The 24,332-nt window shown below is 48.0% G+C and overlaps 2 protein-coding genes across 6 annotated transcripts in view; one reads left to right on the top strand and one right to left on the bottom strand.

Annotated features, from left to right (window-relative positions):
* MRNIP (MRN complex interacting protein) lies at window positions 1-16,994 on the top strand. Of its 4 annotated transcripts, XM_087429203.1 has the most exons (8): window positions 54-159; window positions 1,317-1,481; window positions 3,392-3,451; window positions 8,816-8,904; window positions 12,634-12,709; window positions 13,949-14,124; window positions 14,784-14,871; window positions 16,342-16,994. In XM_087429203.1, the coding sequence occupies exons 3-8, from the start codon at window positions 3,392-3,394 to the stop codon at window positions 16,825-16,827; spliced, it is 975 nt and encodes a 324-aa protein (XP_087285329.1). In that variant the 5' UTR covers window positions 54-159; window positions 1,317-1,481; the 3' UTR covers window positions 16,828-16,994. The 4 variants fall into 4 exon arrangements, with proteins under 4 accessions (XP_087285327.1, XP_087285328.1, XP_087285329.1 ...); XM_087429201.1 differs by lacking the exon at window positions 1,317-1,481 and having other exon boundaries at window positions 1-159; XM_087429202.1 differs by lacking the exon at window positions 1,317-1,481 and having other exon boundaries at window positions 1-159; window positions 13,949-14,106.
* Window positions 16,099-24,332, bottom strand: part of SQSTM1 (sequestosome 1) — a 13,832-nt gene continuing 5,598 nt past the window's right edge. The window contains exons 6-8 of one of the 2 annotated variants that reach the window (XM_087429200.1): window positions 19,878-20,092; window positions 19,389-19,584; window positions 16,099-16,353 (exon numbers count right to left, since the gene is read on the bottom strand). In XM_087429200.1, the coding sequence (XP_087285326.1) occupies window positions 16,172-16,353; window positions 19,389-19,584; window positions 19,878-20,092 (593 nt within the window). In that variant the 3' untranslated portion in view covers window positions 16,099-16,171. Of the gene's footprint in view, window positions 16,354-17,013; window positions 17,917-19,388; window positions 19,585-19,877; window positions 20,093-24,332 lie in introns of those variants that run through there. The other variant, XM_004428428.3, reaches the window with a different exon arrangement.

The raw sequence follows: 24,332 nt of genomic DNA on the forward strand, positions 1-24,332 counted from the left end.
AGAGGAGCCGGAGCGCGTGCAGGGGACAGAGCCGCGCGCGCAGAGAAGTGGATCGCAAGCACGCGCGCGTGCGCCTCGGTGACCGCGGCCGTAATGGCGCCGCTTCCGCAGGCGCGGGTCCTGCGTTGCTGCAGCTGCCGCCTCTTCCAGGCGCACCAGGTGGGGCGGGCCCCGGCCTCCTCTCCTCCGGGCGCGGGGACGACGATCGGGACACGCGGGGCCGCGAGGGACCGGGCCTTGTCCCGCGCCCTGCCCCCCAGGCGTGCGCGCTGTCTCGTGCGGTTGCGGGGTGTGCCTGGGGCCCTGAGAAGTGAAGATGACTGTCCTGAGGACCGGGTTTTATTGATGTCCCTTCTCCATAACGCCGTTCTGGGCTTCTTTCGTTTTTTGCTTGGTTGTTGTAAGATTCGTAGAAACCATGGGTAATGGTTTCTGCGGAGGCGGCCTTGTGAGTTCTAGCAGGTAGCAGGGAAAACCAGGTTGAGGATAGCCTCCTTTCTGCAGCGCCCAGCCCCGAAAGTGGCTCTTTCTTTAAATACAACGGAGATGACAGGTTTTTTTTTTTTTTTTTTTTTTTTTAAAGATTTTATTTATTCAGTTTTTTCCCCCCAAAGCCCCAGTAGATAGTTGTATGTCATAGGTTCACATCCTTCTAGTTGCTGTACGTGGGACTCGGCCTCACGTTGGACGGAGAAGTGGTGCCTCGGGGCGCTCCCGGGATCCGAACCCGGGCCGCCAGCATCAGAGCGCGCACACTCAACCGCCAAGCCACGGAGCCGGCCCAGACAGGTTTTTTTTGTTTGTTTGTTTTATTGATGTTTTAATGGTTTCTAACATTGTGAAATTTTTGGGTTGTACATTTTTGTTTGTCCATCACCAAATATATGACTCCCTTCACCCCTTGTGCCCACCCCCCACCCCCACTGCCCCTGGTAACCACAGTCCAGTTTTCTCTGTCATGTGTTGGTTTATATTCCACATATGAGTGAGATCATACAGTGTTTGTCTTTCTCTTTCTGGCTTATTTCACTTAACATAATACGCTCCAGGCCCATCCATGTTGTTGCAAATGGGACGATTTTGTATTTTTTCATGGCTGAGTAGTATTCCATTGTATATATATACCACATTTTCCTAATCCAGTCGTCAGTCGAGGGACACTTAGGTTGCTTCCACTTCTTGGCTATGGTGAATAATGCTGCAATGAACATAGGGGTGCATAAGCCTCTTTGGATTGTTGATTTTAGGTTCGTTGGATAGATTCCCAGTAGTGGGATGGCTGGATCATAGGGCATCTCTATTTTTAATTCTTTGAGGACCGAGATGACAGTTTTTAAAACTGAGGCACGACTGTGCGCCCCCTGCTGTCACTCGTTGGCTCTGCCCTGGTCTTGATCCGCGCGGTGAGGATGCCTGCTCCCCAAAGCGTCAACAACCGGCACCTCGAGTATTTTAAACAGGATAATCGATATTTCTGAAAGGTATTGCTTCCCTGACTTTCAAAATCAAGATAGGGGATGTCACTTACCTATTTTTTCCTAGATCGTATTCTATCTCCCTGCTTGAAGTCACCTAACATTGCTGTCAAGCATATCTGCTTCTGATAGTCCCCTCCTCCTCCTGTGTATCTGCTAATCCGCTGTGCCTTGAAAAAGGATAATGTCAAACTTCTTTAAAATGTATGTTTAGAAGTCAGTAAGATGCTGAGTATTGACCTGAAAGCTTGCCGAGACTTTGTAAAGGCTATTTTAGGGGCTCAGAAACTATTGTTACTTATTTCACTTTTTGGTTCCGGGAGTTAAGGATAAATGGGAATCATTTCCACTTTTAAATTATTACACATATATGATGTAGTGCGTGCTCTCATGGTCATTTTCAACTTTCTGAAAAGTGAAAGCAAGGGAAAAAAGAGAGTTAACAGTTTAATTCCAAGTCTGCCATGTACCAGGCAATTTTACACATCTCATTTAATTTCAACAATCTCTGAATTATCATTCTCATTTTACAGAGATGAGAAGACTGAAATCCAGAAAAATCAAGTGGTCTTTCCATCTAATAAATGGCAGAGCCAAGGCTGTCCGATTGCAAAGATGCTGTTGTATCATACTACCTTTCTCCAGCCCCCCAGAGCTAGCCAGTTAACCAGTTACTGTGTCCTTCCAGACCTTTTATTTTTAAAAAAAATGCATTTCTTACTTGCATATATACTCATAGAAGATATACAGTATCTTTGTAGTGTTTGAAGGTAGATGCTGCGAAGTAAAATTACTAGATCTTAGGATATAACCACTTAAATTTGTAGTAGATGCTGCTTGTTCTCCTTAGAATTCTTCTGGGTACTTCCCCAAAAGCCCTGATTTTTTGTATCAGGGTTGTATTAATCACATTAATTTTTATGAATCAACCTAGATGCCTTTGTGATGTTAGTCATGCTATTTCATTCCATTTCTTTCTCTCTCTTTTTTTTTTTTTCCTGAGGAAGATTTCACCCTGAGCTAACATCTGTGCCAGTCTTCCTCTATTTTGTATGTGAGTCACCGCCACAGCATGGCTGACAAATGGTGTAGGTCCATGCCCAGAAACCAAACCTGGGCCACCAAAGCAGAGCGTGCTGAGCGTAACCACTAGGACACTGGGGCTGGCCCTGATTCCATTTCTTAAAGCAAGTGTGGTGCCCCTTGATAACATTTTCTTTGTTGCTATTATAAAATGGACTCTTTTCTTTTATTATCTCTTCTAAACAGATGTTTGCTTATATTAAGGCTATATTAATTTTTGAAGATATATTAATTTTTTTACCAGGCCCTTATATTAGATTGTTTTACTATTTTTAGTAGTTTCTCATTTGATTCTCTTGGGTTTTCAGAAAAAAAAGTCATCTATAAATAATGATAGCTTTTTTTTCTTCTTTCCATTTTCATACCTCTTATTACTTTCTCTTTTACAATTCCATTGGCTAGTACTTCCAGAAAAAAATGATAAGTAGTAGTGGGGTAGTTGGCTTGCTCTTGCCTTTGCTGGGAATGCAGGTAGCGGTTCTGCAGCTTCAGAGCTTGATGTGAGTCCTTTTATCGCGGTAAAGAGAACCCGTCTAGTCAGACTGATTTATCAAGAATCCAAGTTAAGTGTTATGGAATTATTTTTGAGAACCACAAGTGGTAGAGATCTAATTTGATTTCCTTTCATATGGGTAGACAGTTTTCCCAGCACCACTTATTAAATAGTCTGATCTTTCCTCACCTTTATAATATACTAAATTTTTATACATATGTGTTGGTTTGTTTCTGGACTCTTTATTCTTTTCCATTGATCTTTTTAAATTATTATTTCTGATCCAGTCCCACCTGTTTTAAATAATTATCTAAGGTGTATTTCTGAAATTTCGTTGTAGATGAAGAAGAGTCTCAAATGGACATGCAAAGCCTGTGGAGAGAAGCAGCCGTTTTTGCGGGTGAGTCCTGGGAGGTGGGGCATCTGACACCCATGCCAGACAGCAGGTGGTACCCGGCCCTGCCGAAGCATGTTTCTTGTGGAGCCCCAGCATTTCACGATTGGGATCAAGTTCCAAAGACACAGAGCTCCTGCTCTCTAGGTTCCTGTTCCTGTTCCTTCAGGAACCAAAATGGATGGAGCAGCGCCTGGAAGATTACCCTCATTTGTTTATTTAGTCAGCAGGTATTTATTGAGTACTTCTGTGTGCAGGCACAGGGGAAACGGGGGAAGGTAAGACCGTTGTCGTTCTTGCCCTCCCAGGTGCTTGAGTGGAGGGGAAGAGAAGCTAATCTGTGCACGTGTGTGTGCACATGCACAGACACGCGTAATTTACGACTAGACTGAGCACGATGAAAGGACAATGCAAGGGCCTGTCAGAAGATAACAGGGGAATCAGACCCAACTAGGGGTGGGCAGACAGCTGTGGGTGGATGCAGGGGTGTGGAGGGGGGTGGGCTCAGGAGGCAGAGGCAGTCAGGAGAGACTCGAGGGAGCCTGTGGACTGAAGAGAGCACGTTGTAAGTGCTCTTAGCTAGCCACTTTTTTCACCTAGCATCACAATTCTTTTCAAGTCCATGCCTGTTGACCCAGCTCATCTCTTTAATACCACAAACTGTCCTGGGTCCTGGCCTCATTTAACCCTTCAGTCACCTGCTTCAGCCCTTGATGCCACCTCTCCAGCCTCGTCTCATCATTCTGCTCCTTCAGCCATAGGGCCTTTTCTTTCTGGCCTTGAAATAATCCAGATCTGCTCCCCCCTTAAGGTCTTTGTGCTCATTGTTGGGGCTTCCCCCAGCTCTTCTCATTATCCTGATCGGAAATTCTGTTTGAGTGTGGTTACGTGAGTGTTGTCCGTCTCAGACTATAAGTCCATGAGAGCAGAGGCTTTGCCCGTTGTATTTACTGATACACCCATGGCACATAGCACAGGGCCTGTCACATAGTAAGTGCTCGCTGGATAAATATTTGTTGAATGAATAAATAGCCAGTTCCACATTGATGGGCATTTAGGTTGATTTTAGTTTCCGTCGTTATAAACAACTGTACAATGAAGCTTCTTTCAAATACCTGTTTCTTCACTTGACCATTTATTTCCTTAGAACAAATTCCTAGAAGTTAAATTGCTGTTTCAAACCTGCTACCAAGGTTCTTTTAGTTGCAAATAATAGGAAAAAGACCACTTCAGAATAGCTTCAGCAAAATACAAAAATGTACAGACAAGGTAATGGGGTTTCTTGGGGAATCAAGGGAGGAGCTTCAGCCTTGACCCCTTCAAGAACCGGCCCCAGGAACTGCAAAGCTGCCGACGACGCGGGCAGCATCTCTTCCTCAGCTTCTCCCTCATCTAGTTCTCCCTCTATCTCTTCTCTCTGCCTCCTCTCTTTCCCTTCCTCTCTCTTCCCAGACAGTTGACAGTGACTGTCAACAACTGACAGTGAGCAGTGTCTGCTCACAGACCACAGACTCGCATGTCAAGCCAACTGGAATAGCTGAGTCCCAATTGTAAACTCCTGTGAAAAGCAATCTGATTGGCCCAGTTGACTGAGATATCTGTGTCTGGTCCAGTAACAGGGCTGGGGATGGGGGTGGGAGTGGGGATGATCAGTTGCAGATACCTGTTCTGAGATTGGGTCTCAGAAGATGGAGGCCTAGCTCCTGTTTTAGATGTCAGTATATATTTCTAAATTCTCCTCGAGGAGGCTTTGCCTTCCTTTCAGTGCCTCCATGTGTGTGCACTGGTATATGACTTATGGTTTACTAGGCAGTAACAAATAGACACCAAAATTGTGGCAGCCTAACATGATAGAAGTTGTTTCTCTTGTTCTTGTAACAGTCCCAGGAGGAATTGAGATCAGCAGGGCCACTGTCCTTGGTGTGATCATTCAGGGACCAGGCTCCTGTCGTCTCGAAGTTCTGTTATTTCCTGAGGCTTGTCTCCTGCTGCCTCTAGCCACTGAAAGGGACGAGAGCCTGGAGGAGCTACCCAGGAGGCTTTTAGGGGCCAGGCCTGTAAGTGGCTCATATTCTGCTGTAAAGAACCTAGTCTCATGGCCACACCTGACTGTAAGGAAGACTAGAAAATATAATTTAGTTTGTACCTAGATAAGGGGAGAATGCATTTTAATATTCAGCTGGTGGTCTCTGACATGCAGGGGAACATATGCCCTATTGGTTATGCCAGAGGTAGGTTATCAGTCTTTTTAAACTTTGCCATTCCCCTCTCCCATTCCTCTCTTCCCATTCTCACTTGAACTTGCCCCAAATGGGATTTCACTCCCCACCAGTCCACTAATATTCCTCATGTCACAGTCAGCAGTGATCTCCATGTTGCTAAAAACAATGGTCAGTTCTCAGTTCTCAAGCAACTTGACTGATTGGCAGTGTCTTTCATAGTTTGTCACTTCCTCCTCCTTGAAACATTGTCTTCACTCGAACTTCTAGTCATCCTGCTCCTGGTTTTCCTCATTTCTTCCTGGCTGTATCTCAATCCTCTTTGCTAGTTTTTTCCCATCTCCCCAACTTCTAAACGTTAGAATGCTCTGGAACTTGGTTGTTTGACCTCTTCTCTAGCTACACTCATTCCTCTAGTAGTCTGAAATGAGATCATCTGACAACTCTCGAGTGTCTATCTCAGACCCCAGAGCTGCCCCTGAGCTTGTGTGTGCCACATCCACTGAGCTCCTACTGGTTGTCCACAGGCCTCCCAAACCTCCTGTGTCTGCAACGGAAGCCCTCACCTCGCCACACCAAGCTGCTCTCCCGTAGTCATCCCTATCTCTTAAATGCCAAGTCCCTCTTTCTAGTTGTTTGGGATAAAAACCTTGAAGTCGTTTCTGACTCCTCTTTTTTTTTTATACTCTTCCTCCAAACCCTCAGCACATTTTGTCGACTCTACCTTCAGAATATACCCAGACTGTGCCCACTTGTTACCACGGTGGTCTGAGCTGCTGCAGTGTTTCAGCGACCTCCTGATTGGCCACCTGTCTGCTGTACAGTCTGCTGTCAGCACCAGAGCTGAAGGGTCCTACTAAAGCATATGCTGGATCGGGTCACTTGCTTAGACCTTCCAGGTTGGAGCAAAATCCATGGTCCTACACACAGGGCCGGGTTTGGGGGGCCCAGTGCAAAATGAAAATATGGAGCCCGTTGTTCAAAAGCAGAAAAAAGTACTGTTAAATACTAAAATATTAAGCTTTTCTTTCATGGTCTCTCGACTTTTCATGATGTCTTTTATTTACCACTTGATGTCTTTTTTTGTGTGTGTGTGTGTGTGTGTGTGTGAGGAAGATCAGTCCTGAGCTAACATCCATGCCAATCCTCCTCTTTTTTTTTTGCTGAGGAAGACCGGCTCTGAGCTAACGTCTATTGCCAATCCTCCTCCTTTTTTTTTTTTCCCCCCAAAGCCCCAGTAGATAGTTGTATGTCACAGCTGCACATCCTCCTAGTTGCTGTATGTGGGACGCAGCCTCAGCGTGGCCGGAGAAGCGGTGCATCGGTGCGCGCCCGGGATCCAAACCTGGGCTGCCAGTAGCGGAGCGCGCGCACTTAACCGCTAAGCCACAGGGCCGGCCCCCTGATGTCTTTCTATATAAAGAAAAACTAACACTTTAAATTATTAGCATGAATTTTACCATTTATATTGTGCAACACTAGTTTTAAATGCAAAGAGCATTTAGAACATTTGCAGAGTTTATGCAGAATAATATAAGAGCATTGAGAATATGTGCAGGACCATCAAAATTGCAGTTTGCATTTTGCAGCTCGTACATGCGGACGTGTTTCATTCTTACTGATACGGTGGAAATGCTGCACAAAATTCACTCAGCTGTGTTTACTTTACTTATTGATATGCACACATTCTACCCACACTCACTACCTTCAGCTCACTGATAAGGAAGGATGGACTGAGAGGAGAAGGAACTGTGGCTTGCCCTAGCTTTCCCTTTCCTTCTGTGTCATTCATTTTCATTTAAGTGATTGGCTATTTCAGGGCAGTAACAGGAGTAAGAAAAGATATGATAGGGTTCCATGGGTTGTTCATATTTTTTAGAACAGCCTTGCCTTTTTTCACATCTGAAGCAAATTCTGGTTCCAGTGGAAAGCCTGGCCTCTCAGACTATGGGCACTCCCACGTACTCAGGCATAGACAGCACACACTTACAGTCTACACTCAGAGTCTCACTGAACTCCCATGTGTTGTGAGTCCACTGGAATTCTGTGCTCCAGGGGCATTAAGCATATGTACGCACATGGGGTGGCAAGGACCAGTGGACACGTATAGTGTATCTCCTCTGCTCACAGGTATGCTCTGTTGTCCCATCAGACTTCGCTTACACAACACAAGTTCTCAGATAAGATTACTAAGAATTTCAACATGGTAACAGCAGAGTGGGTCTCATGCCCACGAGGCTGACTCTGCCTATAGTAGGGCCTATGCTTTCAAAATTCATCTCCTGCCATCCTCCCCCTAGACCACTCAGCTCCAGCCATGTGGCCTCCTCGCTACTCCTCCAAAATGCCAGGCTTGGGGTCTTTGCACTCATTCTTGTTTCCTTGCTTCTGCTGCTATTCTTCCCCCCCGGTATCTACAAGGCTTACTCCCTCATATCTTCTTTTGTGCTCAGATGTCACCTCAGTGACCCATTCCTTGACCACCTTGAACACCCTGTATAAAATTGTCTACTCTGTCCCCACTCCAGCCCACCCATTCCATTGCCTTATTTTCCTTGGTAGCACGTCTCTCATCTGATGGCCGTGGTAGTTGACTTGTGAGTCTGCTGTCTGTCTCCTTACTACAGGGTGAGCTCCTTGATGACAGTGACTCTTGCCCACTCCTGTGTTGTGCTCTCCTTACCTGGTCCAGGGCCTGGCACAAAATAGGTGCTCGACAAATATATATTGAAAAAGAAGTAACTGAAATGAAAAAAAGTGTCTCATGTTATTTTGTATTCCTTTGTTTATCAGTGAGGGGTAAGTATCATTTCACATATTTACTGGCAATTTGTATTACTTCTCTTCTGAGTTTCTTATTCGTGTTCATTAACCATTTGGTGTGGGGTTTTGGGTTGTTTGGCTTTGATATATGGAGTTCAGGGTGCTCGCAGGGCAGCCAGATAGACTGAAACTATTAGTTCCTGAGACTGTTCCTTTGTAGATCACTGCAGAAACACCATCCAATGTTAGGATTCTTGCATGGTGCTTCTGGCATCTTTGGGCCTTGCAAAGTACAGCTTTACCCTCCCTGAGGTACATCTCTAGTGGATCTGTTTCTCAGCATTCTGTCAACACTTTTTAACCTTAATATATTTTTTTTCTCTCTCAGGCTTACGGTGAGGGCTCTGGTGCTGACTGCAGACGCCATGTTCAAAAATTAAATCTGCTGCAGGGACAGGTTTCAGAGATGTCACTCAGGTACAGTTGTTTGAGAAGGGCATGGTTATCTTGCCCTGTTTTCATCTTGAGTGGATAGTGAAAGTATACAATGGAGAAATCTCTTAGATTTCCACGTCTTACCATTTGAACAATCTTCCAACTGAGAATAACTGAAAATGCCAACTACAATATTTTATTTTATTATTATTTTTTTTAAACTTTATTTATTTTCCCCACCAAAGCCCCAGTAGATAGTTGTATGTCATAGCTGCACATCCTTCTAGTTGCTGTATGTGGGACGCGGCCTCAGCAGGGCCGGAGAAGCGGTGCGTAGGTGCACACCCGGGATCCGAACCCGGGCCACCAGCAGCAGAGCGCGCGCACTTAACCACTAAGCCACGGGGCCGGCCCCTACAATATTTTGAATACACTGATGAAATGACAAGAAAGTAAATGATTATTAGAAGTCAAAAATGAAGCAGAATGGGCCAGCCCAGTGGCATAACAGTTAAGTTCTCGCATTCCACTTCGGTGGCCCGGGGTTCGCAAGTTCGGATCCCGGGAGCAGACTGACGCACTGCTTGTCAAGCCATGCTGTGGCAGCGTCCCATGTAAAGCAGAGGAAGATGGGCACGAATGTTAGCCCATGGCCAGTCTTCCTCAGCAAAAAGTGGAGGCTTGGCCACAGCAGTTAGCTCAGGGGTAATCTTCCTCACAAAAAGAAAGCAGCAGCAGCAGAAGCCAAAATCCAGAGAGTAAGCAACGGGGCTGCTGGGGCGATTGGAGCCTCATGCTCTGGAGCTTCCGTTTGGACAGCTGGGAGGGTGCACGAGACAGAGACACAGCCTGGGGCCTGTCCAGTGCGGGAAGGTCAGTCGGAGACGCCATATCAAGCTGAGTCTCCAAAATACTACACCTTCTGTGTGCAAATGAACTAGAAATGCACCCCCTCTGCAGCAGGGAGCCTGCCCGTGTGACCTTGGCACTGGCTGAGGAGGGTGTTGACTAAAATAGAGTCTGGGCGATATTAGTGAAGGAGTTTATTCGGTAATCAGCGTGAGGGGTTCAAACCCCAGGAAACAGTTCAACAGAGTGCTCTGCTGGACCTGCTCCAGGATGTGTGAGTTTAAGTGCAGCTTACATCTCTTCCACAAAACAGCAAATATGCCGGGAAGAGGACGAGAAAAAAAACTTATAACTAGATTTCATGTATGTCCAAAAACAATGGGGATAGAGTACATCTGGGCTTTTCTCTAGATTATACATTGAAGGTAACATAAACAAGAGTTTCTCAGTTATACATCAGACAGGTTTAGAAATGCTGACGTTATCTGTGTGTGGAGGGAGGCAAGGACCAGTGTTATTAATTATTCCCTCCATCTCTAAGAAATGCAGCTGGGAAATGTGAGAGCAAGGTACCCCTTTATCTCTTCCTGTTGTGGCTCTGCCCAGCTGGCATCTTCAGTCATGAGGTGTGGGGTTGCAAGGTCATTTGACACAGGCTGAAGACGGCCTGCACGGCTGCTTCACAGTACAGCATGGATGTTATTGTACTGACTTAAAGCCTATGCAGTTTGCTTGCTAGATTCACCTGTTAGACCAGGGAGAGGGGCCCAAAAATCTGTTCACAAGGGGAAGTGTCTCTCGGAATTTTATAAGCACAAGGAACCCGTCACATGGCTTTTCAGCCTTTTTACGTGCATCATGTGAAAAGCCTCAAGCTGAGAATTTATTTTCAAGTTGTCCCCGGAAGCAGGGGTAAAGGCAGCTCCTTTCTGGAACAACACATCTTCAACCCAGGCCTGAAAGAATTCCCACAGATAAAGTTCCAAGGAGCATATACTCAGAGTTGAAAATCATTAAACACTCAAGGAGACATGTCACCGTGAGCAAAAGACAGCAGAAACAACAGACAGAAAAGTCAGATCTGCAAAGACTTCAGAATATATAATATTATATGTTTAATATATTTAATGAAATAAAATAGAGGGTTGATAATATGAGGTGCAAGGGACTTTAAAAAATGACAGTAAGAGTTTGTAGAAATGAAAATTATAATCACTGAAATTAAAAATTCAGTGGACAGGGCCGGCCCCGTGGCTTGGCGGTTAAGTGCGCGCGCTCCGCTGCTGGTGGCCCGGGTTCGGATCCCGGGCACACACCGAGAGACCACTTCTCCAGCCATGCTGAGGCCGAGTCCCACATACAGCAACTAGAAGGATGTACAGCTATGACATACAACTGTCTACTGGGGGCTTGGGGGGAAAAAAATAAATAAAATCTTTAAAAAAAAAAAATTCAGTAGACAGATTGAACATTAAATGCAGCTGAAGGGCCGGCCTGGTGGCTTAGCGGTTAAGTGCGTGTGCTCCGCTACTGGTGGCCCGGGTTCGGATCCTGGGCGCGCACCGACGCACCGCTTGTCCGGCCATGCTGACGCTGCGTCCCACATACAGCAACTAGAAGGATGTGCAGCTATGACATACAACTATCTACTGGGGCTATGGGGGAAAAAATAAATAAATAAAATTTAAAAAAATATATGCCCTTAGACACAACAACTTAATGAAATTGCAGAACACAGAAAACAAAGGGAAGAGCTGAAAAGTAGCTGGAGAGAAGAGAGATCACTTGCGAAGGAATAACAGACACCAGCTTCTCTGTAGTAACATTAGAAGCGAGAGGACAGACTAGTATCTCCAGATTGCTGAGAGAAGTCCTTTAGTTGATGGTGTTCCTGAGTCAGAAAGGTGAGCAGAGCTCTGGCTAGTAGCTGTCAGGACACTGCTCGCCTGAATGTTGGAGTATCGACATGTGGCAGGGTAGAAGTTGCACGTGCATGATCTCATCTCATCTTCATAATCACCCTGTGAGGACCACTGACTTCTTTTTACAGATGAAAAAATGGAAGTAGAGGTGCCCACATTTGGTGGAGTTTTGGGTTCTCGTAGTTCACTAGAGAGTTAACAGTTTGATCATATGATGTAACAGCTGTCTGACATGAATGGATGTGGCTTTGGCTCTAACCTCCAGCCCTCACACAATAAATGTTTTCACTGGCCATCCAGCCCCGCTCAAGGCTGCAGAGGCTCCGACTCCCTTGCTCTTTGTGTGGTGAGAGAGCCATGCTGTCCTTGGGAGGCTGGGAAGTCACTGTGACACATCAAGCTCAATAAAATGCCTTCTCCCCTCTTGCAGTGGTTGAAATGTAACAACTGTAAAAACTCGTGTGACCCTGTGTGATGGAGGCACCTCCACTACTGATGTGAGGGACTCTGCTTCAGGAGTTCAGCCAGCGTTGCTTTGTTCCAGGCCGTGAGCAGGGCATGTGCACACATGTCTCATTTATCTTCACAATCACCCATGCAGTATTATCCCCATTTTTACATGAGGAAACTAAGATACAGTGATGAACCCAAAGTCACACTGTCACAGTGACAGCCAGTCACTGGCAAAGCCAGGATGCATACTCTGGTCTCTGTGGGTTAAGAGTCTGCCCTTTCTACCCTGTGTCACTTTTCCTGTTGATGGAGGGCTCTACCGGTCTAAATCCGAGGACTTAGAGACAAATGGGTCCCCCTGCCCCAGCCTTCTGAACTGCTGGAAGATTACTGAATCACATCTAAACAACAGAGATAAGATCCTAAGATGCCCTGGAACAGTCTTTGATATCCATTGTCAAGTCCTTGCATCCTGCTGTTCCCATCTTCCCTGTCCTTCATCTTCCTGGTCATTTTCCAAAGGACATATGTGCAATCTTTCTCTAAGGTCTTTGGAAGAACCTGTAAATGCCAATGAAGAGGAAAATGCAGGTCCTCAGCAGGCTGCGCACACAAGTCTGCAGGTAAGCAGCAGCACCCACCTCAGCATAGCCACCTGGGCTGGCTCTGTGTCACAGAAGGGGGTTTCATTTATTCATTCATTCATCATTTGTTCAGCAAACACTCGTTGATGCCACCAAATGACATGCACTTGGCTTAAAACTACAGGGAACACAAAAATGAAGCTGTCCCTTTTGTAAGGATGGTGACAGCCATGTGTACAAGTAATTACAATACTCGGTGAAAACAGCTTGCAGAACTCCTCTGAACTTAGCTTGAACTTCACCTCCTTGTGCTTCTCCGTTGCCCCACAGCCCTCTGGGCATACCTCCAGTAGGGAAGGGATGCTGTTGTGGAGGGCCTGGGTCGTAGGTTCTCCAGACTGAGCCTGAGAACAGGGCTCAAATGCAGTGATTCTGCCTCTGTGCTTAGTAATGTAAGTGCTCAAACAGTGTTGGGGGGCAGTGTGTGTAGAAGCTTGAGTGACTGAGTAGGTGACGCTATTGATATATCCAAGACACTGGGTATGTGGAACACTGTCCTGCCAGGGACAAGGGCAGTGGGAACAGGTGTCAGAGAGAGGCTCCCTGCCCACCTGAGGGCAGAGCCCTGCCTCTGCTCAGTGTCACGCTGGCTGTGTCCTCTCCATGTGCTCTTCATCTTTGTAGACAGAGGAGATGCTCTGAGGCACACTACTTGAACATGGCAGCTCTTCTTGCGTGTTTGAATATATACTTCCAATTTTGACTACTTACAGCCTTAATTTTACATCACCTGTATTATAAGAAATACTTGTTTGCATTCTGGAGTTTTCACTTATGTCATTCTTCTATGTTGCTGTATAGTTTTCAGTGCTTTTCATTTTTAAAAAGTATCTACAGAATATAGTGGACATACCGATATTTATTCCCTTATTGGGCATTTAGGTTATTTCGAAATTTTTGCTACTATAAATATTTGCTATTGTTTATAACACTTGATGAGCCTCTTTGTGCTTGGAACCAGTGGGCCAGGGAGCGTGGACATTTGCAAAGTGCTTGATGTTGTGCCCTGCAGCTTTTGCAAGGTCTGTGCCAGGGTGCACTGTCCCCAGTGGTGTCTCACGACATCTGTCTCCCTGTTACCTTCCAGCCAAATGCCTCTCCTGGTGACGGGGGAGACATGGGTCCTGAGACCCTCAGGCCTCAGAGTTGGGCTGGGGATTTTCAGTAAAAGTGCCTGCTTTCCAACTCTGAGAATTAACTTACTTCTCAATCCTGTAGGAAAAAGCCCAGCCCTCAGAGAACCGCTGGATGAAGTATCTGGAAAGGGAGTCCAAAGACCTGGGGCCAGAAGGAAGAAGGGTGTGTTTCAGCAGACAGCCCTCCTCCAGGACAGAGAAGCCAGAGCCTCCGTTCAACACAGGCCTGCCTAGAAAAAGGTGCCATGCAAGTCACAGGTGGGGGACTAATGAGCAGCTGCTAGTGGCCGGCAACGTGGGAGAAGCCTGGGTGACATAAGCCCGTGGGCACCGTCACCACTGGGCCCTCACTAGCCTGGCCAGGGCCAGGTGCTGCCAGTGTAGAGGTTGGGGCTGGGCAGGATGCCAGTGTGGGTGCCTTTGTCGATGCTCACTTAATTCTGAACATCTCAGACTGCGCTGACCTCAGGGAAGAATTTACTTTAAGGGCAGGGTTGAGAAAGTGAAATGTGGCTGGAGTAGCCGACCTATCGGGGAGCTTTTAGCCTGGAGAAGGGAAGACCTGACTTTTATAGGGTTCTTCTCCAGACTTACTATGCATTTCAGTGAGTTTCTGAGACTGCCTTGTCCAGATCTGTGGTGGCTTTTACGGGGCAGGTGCTATCGGGAGGTAGATTTCCAGTTCAAAATATGAACTTTCTAATAACTGCAGGCTACGGAGCAGAGAAATAGACTGCCGTGGATGTAGGTGGACAGCTTGTTACTGTCCTGTGGAGGGTATGCAGCCACCTGGGAAGCTATAAGGGAGGACAAGGTCCCTACTAGTGCTGGGCATCAGACCAGCTGACCACAGAGTCAGGATCCGGCCACTGGGCAGTGACAGGACTGGATTCTTGACAGCACTTTCCCTTTGCCAGGAAATGGAGCCAGAGCACGGTCCAGCCTCCATGCAGCCCTAATGTCCAGGACTCAGGCAACTCTCAGCTCACCTTGGAGCCCCAGAAGGTCAGTGATTGAAGACAGTGTTTCTCTTCTGGTCCCAGTGACCATTGAGCACACACAGGATTTTTTTTAACACCTGGATGTCTTGTTTTCTGTGTCTTAAGCTAGCTCCCTTCTCTGGCCCATGCCATTTCCCTGCCACACTCATCCTCTCAGTGCTGTTAACTCCTCGTCAAAGGGGTGTCTTGATGCCTTGGAGGCAGCCAAGGTTGAGTCAGGACCACCCTCTTCGTTCTGTGTGGAGTGGAGGTCTTTGGGAGACTGTTCAACATGGGCCCTGCCTTGGGTTTCTGAGAAACTGTTTCTATCCTCACTTTCCCTTACCCACGTGCATTCTTTTGCACTTGAGGCAGTCTCCTCACTTAGGATCTGGAATTGTTCTTGATGCTTCAGACCTAGCAGACCCCACCACACTTCCAAGGCCATAGCATGCTTTCCGCTGTCATGGGAGCTACAGGCACTGAGGCAGAGGAACTCAGCTGGGTGTCAGTCACTGCCACCCCCCAACATAGGTCAAGGTGGGCCTGGCCAGCTTCAGACTGTAGTCCACAGGTCAAACTTTGGTGTTGCCACTAACTAGCTGTGTGACACCAGGTAAGAGTGTGGCCCTGACTCGCCAAATTATAGAATGATAATGACAGTTATTAAGTCTACCCTGCACCCATTCCTGAGCTCAACATTTCCACTGCATTATCATGTTGAATGCTCAAAAGAGGCCTGTTTTGTTTTTAAGGTGAGGAACTAAGGCTGGCCAAGGTTCAGTGAGGTCACAGCAAGTCAGTGGCAGAGCTGATGTACATCTAAGGGCCTACAGAGCCACGTCCATACTGCCTGGGGGTGGTGATGCAGTGTCCCGCCTGTCATTGCTTTCTAATTCCTTTGTAGGCAGTGAAACCCAATTTTCAGTGCATCGTTGGTTCCTGTAGTAGAAGGGAGAAGCCAGGCCCCAGTGCCATTGTCACATCCCACAGGGGCCTTTGTGCAGCCACTTCCAGTTTCAAAACCCTTCACACAGTTCTGGAGACGTTCCCCATCCGACTGGCAATGAGCAGGCAGGATGGAGCGTCTCCATCCCTTTCCAGATGCTCTCTAGGGGCCTTCCTGCTTGCACCTCCTCTTAAGCCCCCAGTTTCCTGATCTTAAGGTCCCCAGGAGATGATCACCTGATTACATGAAAATATCTTCAATTTTTGGAAAGCTTGGTCATAGAATTGAGCAAAGGATTTGGGGTAAGGTAGCGAGCATTTATTCGCTTTGCTAAATCTCAACATCAAAGCACATACATAGCCTGCCAGCCTGAGAACTAGCTAGTCAGTAGACGATAGAGCAGAGTGTCAGAACCCCAAGGTAGAGATGAGGAAGCGGCAGTGCAGGCACGAGGACCCCTCTCTTCTTGTCCCTCAGTCCTGCTAGGCAGTGGCACTTGTTCTTCTGAATGGAGGCTGTGGCCATCTGCTCTCATTTCTATTGCAGGGCGATGTGGGCCTGGCAGGGAACGTCAAAGAAGGAAGTGGTCATGAGGACTGGGACACCAGGGAGCTCACTGTTCCTCATGGGGAACCACCATGTCCTGCCCAGCAGGTCAGGACCACGTCTTCTAAGTGGGAACGATTTCTTTTGCCACCTGGGAACAGCTCACATATGGACATGGAGCCCCCAACAGCCCTGCAGAAAGGCCTCAGGCCAGCGGGGGCAGCACAGGCTGAGCAGGGGACGCCCAGGGCCCAGACCCCAAGGGAAGGGCTCTTCAGCAGGCCCCTCAGTACACTCCAGCTTCCTGGGGCCACACACACTCCCACATCTGGGCCCAAGAGGCCCTGCGGGAAGACCGCGGAGCAGCTGTGGGGCACGGTGTATCAGGTAGAGGGTGGGCCCTTGGTCAAAGGGACACAGGAGGCCCCACTTGTGCGACTATGTGACCTCTTTAAAACCGGTGAGGACTTTGATGATGATCTGTGACAGACTAGCATACTGTCAGTTGAGACATCCTTGTTCACTGAGCCCTTCTCCACTAGACCTTATGCCATTGGAAACAGGACCCCTAAGGTGCTTTTAAATAGGACTGAGGATGATTTATGGGAACTACCAAGAACTTGACAATAAACGTGACTATCAAACAAACAGATCATCTCCTGTTGCAACATCTTTGATTAAAGTGCTTATACCATTTAATTACAGAGTGTTTACAAATATGATAACAGAATGGCTACAAAGGGATTTTCTTACTTTAAAAGCAGTTGACACATTTGGAAATGAGAGAACTACAGTGGTTATGAAACAGAGGCAGGACTCAGTGAACACCAACGTCACCCTCCCTATCTGCCCTTCTTTATTCCTGGATAGGAAGCCCACAGTGCTGGGCTGTCCTTCCCTCCAGTACTTGCTCCAGGGCAGCCTCCTCTGCCCCGACAGAACGTTGGCTGTACTCTATAGAAACCTAGAGTTTCTAGCAGAAAATCAACTACATGTCAGCATACTATTAGTCATTTAAAAAAAAAAGAAAAAGCAGAAGGCCATCGGGCAAGATATATTCTGGACTGCCGGTGTAATCCTGGCGGGGGGAGAGCAGGAATATGATGCGGTGTGGCCTCAGTGTCCTCCCCAGCAAGGAGTCTCGCTCTGCCCGAGGAAGCCTCTGGGGCCCAGCCTGGCCGTGAAGAGCCAGAGCCCCTGAAGGAAGCTGGCAGACGTTTCTCAGACATCTGCACACACACACGCAGAACCGCCCCCCGTCACCTGTTCTATTGCCCTAAATGCCTTCATGCACCCCACCCCCAGATTCTGGAAGAAAAATGCAGAGAAATTGGCCCTCACAGAGGCCCTAGGGTTCTACACTAGCTCAACACAACTAAGACAAGAAAGGGGACATAGAACAGGTGAGCAAAAATTGTCACAACGGCGGTGGGTGCTTTGAATACTGGATGGTGTCCAGGGCAGCCCCGATGTCATAATTCTTGGTCTGTAGGAGCCTGGTGAGCCAGCCGCCTTCGTCAGAGAACCCCATGGACAGCATCTGGGAGAGGGACTCGATCAGCCGGGGGTCAGCTTCTGCCAGAGTAATGAAAGCCATGAAGGGGAGTCTCGGGGCCCCGTGTGCGCCCAGAGGCAGCAGCATCCTGTCCAGCCAGCAAGTACCCAGTGCTTGCACGGCCCAGCCCTTCACAGGACCTCCAACCCTCACAGGGACCCTCCAAGGCAGGGGTTGGCAACCTTTTTCTGTAAGAGGCCAGAAACAAAATATTTTCAGCTGCTTTGCAGGCTATCTGGTCTCTGCCACAGCTTCTCAACTCTGCCATTACAGCATAAAAGCAGCCAGATGATATGTAAACAAATGAGCATGGCTGTGTTCCAATAAAACTTTATGGACGCTTGGGCTGGCCCCGTGGCTTAGCGGTTAGGTGCGCGGGCTCCGTTGCTGGCGGCCCGGGTTCGGATCCCGGGTGTGCACCGACGCACCGCTTCTCCGGCCATGCTGAGGCCATGTCCCACATACAGCAACTGGAAGGATGTGCAGCTGTGACATACAACTATCTACTGGGGCTTCGGGGGGGAAAAAGTAAATAGATAAAATCTTAAAAAAAAATCTTTATGGACGCTGGAATTTGAATTTCATCTAATTTTCATAAGTCTTAACTTTTTTTCAACCATTATAAACATGGAAAATCATTCTTGGCCCATAGGCCATGGTTTGCTGCCCCTGCTCTAAGGCAGAGGAGATAGATACTGGCAGCCCAAGGGCCAAATCTGGCCCACAGATGGGTTTTCACTTGAATATTTTTTTAAACATCGTTCCATGTGACAGTAATGAACCAGAGCAGGGTATCAGCTGCCTCTTTCATTCAGTGTGTGCTCGCTGGCTGCCACAGTCCCCACCCCACCCTACTGCCTTCCACACCACCTAACTTCACACATTGGCTTCCTGCCTGGCTCCTTACAGGGATCTTGGCTGTGACCCCTACTCTAAAGTTAGCGCTCTCCATGAGGAAACAGTGAAAATGGACTCTGAGTCCACTTTCAGCAGCGCACGGCAGGCCAAAGCCAGTGCCATCTTCTCCATCACATCTGCCTTCGTAATTCTGGGTCTGGATCTTCAGTTTTAGAAATAACTAAAATGGGGCCGGCCCCGTGGCTTAGCGGTTAAGTGCACGCGCTCCGCTGCTGGCGGCCCGGGTTCAGATCCCGGGCGCGCACTGACGCACCGCTTCTCCGGCCATGCTGAGGCCGCGTCCCACATACAGCAACTAGAAGGATGTGCAACTACGACATACAACTATCTACTGGGGCTTTGGGGGGAAAAAATAAATTAAAAAATTATAAAAAAAAAAAAAAAAATAACTAAAATGAGCTGAGCTTACTGGGGCTCAGTACAAACACAAGAGGACAAAACCAACTCCTAATTTTCTCTCATGTCAATAGACAAGCCCCACAGTAGAGCACACGATATCTTTTTGTATTGCTAAAAGCAGGTGATAGGATGCTCTGAACAAAAAAGAAATACAAAATGGCTTGAAATCACTTGCCTGGTGGAAGATGTGGGTACAATGCAGCTTCCTTCAGCCCTGTGGGTCCCTCCTGGGAAGGGTCGAGAGAGCTTGGCCCTTCAGATTCGGGCATCTGTAGAGACTGGAGTTCACCTGTCGACGGGTCCACTTCTTTGGAAGACAAATGAGTCCAGTCATCATCTCCTGCTGAACAGTTATCAGACTCCATCTGTTCCTGGAACAGAACCCCGGCCATGAGCACACTAGGAATGTGTGCAGCGGCCCCCTCACCACAGCCTCAATTCCTGGGCAAGTTGGGGTGTGGAGGACTGGCAAGGAGTTACAGGCATTTTTCTTTACAAAGTTCTCGCAGAAGGTTCACAGAATAACTTAAATGCCACAGAGTTAACTCCGCGGCAGAAACAGGGTCTCACCGGCTGTGTAAGTGCTGGGGAGGGGCTGTGGCTGGGGTACTGGGAGAAGTGCCGGGTGGCTGCAGCCCCAGGGGATAGGCAGGAAGATGCTTGCCTCAGGCTGCCCCCTGGATTCCAGGACTATCTTGTTCATCTGCTCTGCCAGGGACTGCGCTGTGCCTTCTGCGTCCCCCTCCGGTTTGTGAGGGCCAGACGAGCAGCTGCTCGGCTGAGAGCTGCACTTCTCTTTGGGGCTGGAGCTGCCTGCGGAGATGGGGGTCAGGCGGCTTCTCTTCCCGCCGTGTTCCACATCAATATCAACTTCGATGCCTAGAGGCCAAGGAGGAAACAAAAATCTGTAAGTCCTTCAGAGGGCTGACTGGCAGGTGAGATGCAGCGTGTGCGGGACTGTGTGCTTACAAAGCTCTTGCACGTTCAGTCCCCACGAGTGTGTGAGGGGTCCGGAGGACGGCACTCAGTGTGGATGCAGACCTTGGCATCCACTATAGAATCCAGAGGCACAGAGTTGGGGCGGGACGGGGCCAGGCTGCCAACCCGGCAGCCAGAAGGCAAACAGATGGCCATCTGTGATCTGCAGGGTCCCAAGGGCTGAAGTGCTGCTCCCCATATCCTGGCCCCAAATCTTCTTGGTTTCTACAAAAACTCTGCTGACGTGTTCACCTCACTGGACCTTTCTCTTCCTCCAACTTAGTAAAACAGTAATCTCGGCAAACACCCCAGGTCAGCTTCGGAGCCAGAAACTCCATCAAGAGACCTTGTTCTTTCCCAACTATGTAGGACAGCGGCTGCGCGGCGGGCAGGGCCAGGCCCTAGCAACAGGATGGGAGCCAATCCCACGTGTGGCCAGAACACCCCACTCTGGCACTGGACCACATGAAGCACCATGCTTGCATGCTGGGGGCTAGTGGTGTGAAAAACACACCCATTTAAACACTGGAATTCTGCTCAGGCAGGCGGACGGCCTGTGCAAGCTTTGTGTGAGGCCCAGTGAGGCCCACGAGGCTGGAAGCACGGGCCCAGCGTGTCCACCTCCAGTCTCTCACACTCTAGGCACATGTTCACCAAGGGGGAGGGAAGGCACAATCACCAGCGCTGTGTTTTTAATTAATTTTAATTTATCAAAGGACTACATGACCACAGCTTAGAGTCAAACAGTCCAACGGCTATAGTGAAGACGCCGTCTACCCCAGCACACAGCCCAGCGCACCCCTCAGAGACCACTCTCAACCCATGCTGCTCTCCTTGATTGTTTATGTTCTCTTTATTTCTTACTCTAGAAGATCAACACTCACCTCCCCTTCCCATATCCTTTCAAAAACTCAACGTGTGGTGAAAACAACATCTTATGTCTATGTTAGTACCACTACAGAAACATTGTGGGCCGAGTAGCGACTTGGTTATTTCCTGGGAGTTGGGGTTTTGCAGCATTAGTGACACCCTCTTTTCTCATTGCTAACTTGCCCTGTTCTCCAACAGCTTCTCTCACATTTCTACAGGGGCTCAGCGTACAGTACCTCTCAGTTCTGGTTTGTCCCTAGAGACTGGCCTTTTGCTGCCAGCCTCTGTCTCCACCTGGATCGGCAGCTCTCTGGGCAGCTCTCTGCCCATGACTGCCTTTCCTTCCCTCCTGGCGATGCCCGTGCTCTCCCTCCTGTGCTGGGTCCTCTTGTTGAGCACCTCTTTCGTCACTCTGGGCTTATTTCCTCATGTTAGCCGGAGAGAGGGCTCAAGCCCAGGTAAGATGATGAAGACCCGCAAACAACTTTGTTCTGCCCTCACACTTGATCATCTTAGCTGAGTATAGAATTCTAGGTTGAAAAACCATTCTAGCTCAGACTTTGGAAATCATTGGTTGTGCACTGTCTCCTGGCTCCCAGTGCTGTACTCGCTGTCTTTGCCCAGACTTTCTGGTAACCTGGGGAGGGGAGGAGCCTCTCTTTACCCCAAAGGTTCTGACACTTGACAGCAACAAGCTTGGTGGGGGGTCATTTTCAGTCACTGTCCAACGAGTTCCTTGCAACCCACAACTTAATATCCTCAGGGCCAAGAAACTGTCTTGTAGTCTTTGTTCACTTCCTCCCTTAGGTTTTCTCTGCTCTCTTTTTGGAATTTCTATTCATCCTACATGGGGCCTCCAGGATTAATCCTTGAATTTTCTCATCTTTTCTCTCCTCCTGCCTCTAATTTTTTTGTTCCTGGAATACTTCCTTGAGATGATCTTAAAACCTAAGGCTTCTTTTGAAGTTTTCTTTTTTCTGTTATTATTTTTTTAATTTCCAAGAATGTTCTTGTTATGTTCCCTTTTGTTATTTTTATGGTATCCTGTTCCTTTTTCATGGATACAAATACTTTTTTGTATCTCACTGAGGATGCTAACATTCTCTTCCCCATTAAGTCCTTCCCCAAGTTTCCTCTCTCCCATGTACAGAGGTTTTTCCAAATGGTTGGTGACCCCTGGCTGTCTGATCCTAGGGAGGCATGAAGAAAAGGCCACAGGAAGCACTCTGCGTGGGTCCAGGGCCGCCACTAGCTTCCATCTGCAGGGTGAGTGGGTGCCCGGCAGGCACTGGATCCTAGATGGCAGAGCCATAGGATGCTTCTCTGGCGCATTCAGCTTCTCCTGAGCAGGGACTCCTCAGCTCCTGGTGGACCCACTGCTCATTCAAGAATGATGTCCATTTCAGGCTGGTGCCTCACCCTGCCTTGTGTCCCTGGTGTCCCTATGGCTGAAGCCTCCCTGGATCAAGTACTGCAGGAATTAAACATCAGGTCTTCTGCAAGCGTTGGCAAGGGCCGTCATCTGGCTAAATGGGGCCCTGAAGTGTCTACGTGATCCTTAATAGGGGTCTTCAACTTCTCCCTTGTTTGCTGGCCTCCCGTGGTCCCTGAACAGCTAGTCTCGCATCTCAGCAGAGTCCCTGCAAACGCGCATGGGTTTCTGATGCCTCCACTGCTGGTTCCCACCTTCCACCCATTTCCCATCTTCCAAAGTTGGATGACATCGTTTTATCTTGTCCTCTATTACTTTTTTCCCTTTTTTTTTGGCCATGTAGCTTTATACTTTTTAAACTCTCTTTATGAGCAGAGATAAAAGCAGGCTTAACTATCAGTACCCCCATCTGCAATGTTTAAATTGTTTTTCTCCTTCTATTTCCCCCCAACTTTTCATTATGGAAGGTTCAAGCAAATAGAACAGTTGGAAGAATAGTACACTGAACATCCATGACTTTCTTACTTTTTTAAAACAGGTGAATCACGTGATTCTTCTGTAGGTGGATCAGAGATTGTAGAGCAAGGGTTTCCCCAACCCAATGATGAACCCAAGACTTCAGGGCTCACAAAACTATGACAGCCTGTGCCCAGATGCCCCCGAGCCTTTGTGGGGGGGTGTTTCTCGAAGACCAGGAAAGGCCCTGCTGTATACATCCCAGACGTCAGTGACTACAACCTAGCCAGGAACAGTCATGAGCCTCCTCCCTGGTGCACCGGCTCAGCTGGCTCTCACAGCTCTTACCAAAACAAGGCCTTGGATTTTCCGTTCAGGTCACTGACTTACTCTCCCAGACTGCCAGAGGGCTCTGCTCTGGGAACAGCCCCTTCTAGGCAGTCAGCAATGTGAATCATCCTGGCTGTCAGTTCCTCATAAGAAAGGAAAATACCCATCACTCCAACAGCAGTTTAATAGCTCCTTGAATGGCTCTCCTGCACTGAAACTACTCAGACATATTTTACTGAGACTTCCCTTGTTTCGTAGAGCTCCGAGTTCCTCCCTAGTTGGAAGAAAGCAACTCCACCCACTTTGAAAGATCTGAAAAGGCCTTTATCCTTATCCCAAAAGACCTCTGAGCACTTCCAAAATTATTCCCATGCGTCCTGAGTGGGGAATCCAGGTCAAGTTCTGAAACATTCCACAAGCTCAGATGGGTCTCAGGATGGACGAGTGTGACCCAGAGTCACCTGGAAAGCCTTCAAAACACACAGATCTTAGGCCCTACCCAAGACCAACTTACGAGATTCAGGAAGGTGGGACCTGGGACTCCACATAGTTGTAAAGTTCCTACACTTATAAGCTTAGGCACAGCTTATCTCTCGATTATAATCTGATCACTGTCCCACTGCTTTATCCTCCTTGGAAAGCATTAAGAATATCAATTCTTTTTTCTCATTCTCTAAAGAGCCTTTAACTCCAGAACAGAAACCGTGTGTGATCTGAGCTATTTCATGTAGCAGCAATGCCCAGATGTCACTGCTGCTTCAAAGCTGCGTCCTGGGGCAGAATGAGCGTTGAGGAGAAACGGTCTCAGGTCGCAGGCGATGGGGGTCATGCCCTGTAAGCCACAGGGTGGGTGGCAGGTGGGGTTTGGGCACCCTCCTATCAGCATTTTTTCACACGTTGGACACACTGGGTGGACACTTCCTGCCACGGCAGTCACAAAGCTGAGCTCTCTTCTAGTTTGAGATCACGGATCCATCGTAGCCTTAAACCACAAGTCACGTTCACTAGCTGATTCTCACTGCCACAGGGCCTAACCCTGCAGCACCCCATCCA

The sequence above is a fragment of the Ceratotherium simum genome, chromosome 4 (assembly GCF_057802395.1).
Source record: "Ceratotherium simum simum isolate JZ-2026a chromosome 4, ASM5780239v1, whole genome shotgun sequence".
In the NCBI taxonomy this organism is placed as follows: Eukaryota; Metazoa; Chordata; class Mammalia; order Perissodactyla; family Rhinocerotidae; genus Ceratotherium; species Ceratotherium simum.

Coding starts and splice junctions, on each gene's coding strand:
- MRNIP (XM_087429201.1), top strand. CDS start 94: ATGGCGCCGCTTCCGCAGGCGCGGGTCCTGCGTTGCTGCAGCTGCCGC. Junction 8,905..12,633: donor GTTTCAGAGATGTCACTCAG/GTACAGTTGTTT, acceptor TCTTTCTCTAAG/GTCTTTGGAAGAACCTGTAA. Junction 12,710..13,948: donor CTGCGCACACAAGTCTGCAG/GTAAGCAGCAGC, acceptor TCAATCCTGTAG/GAAAAAGCCCAGCCCTCAGA.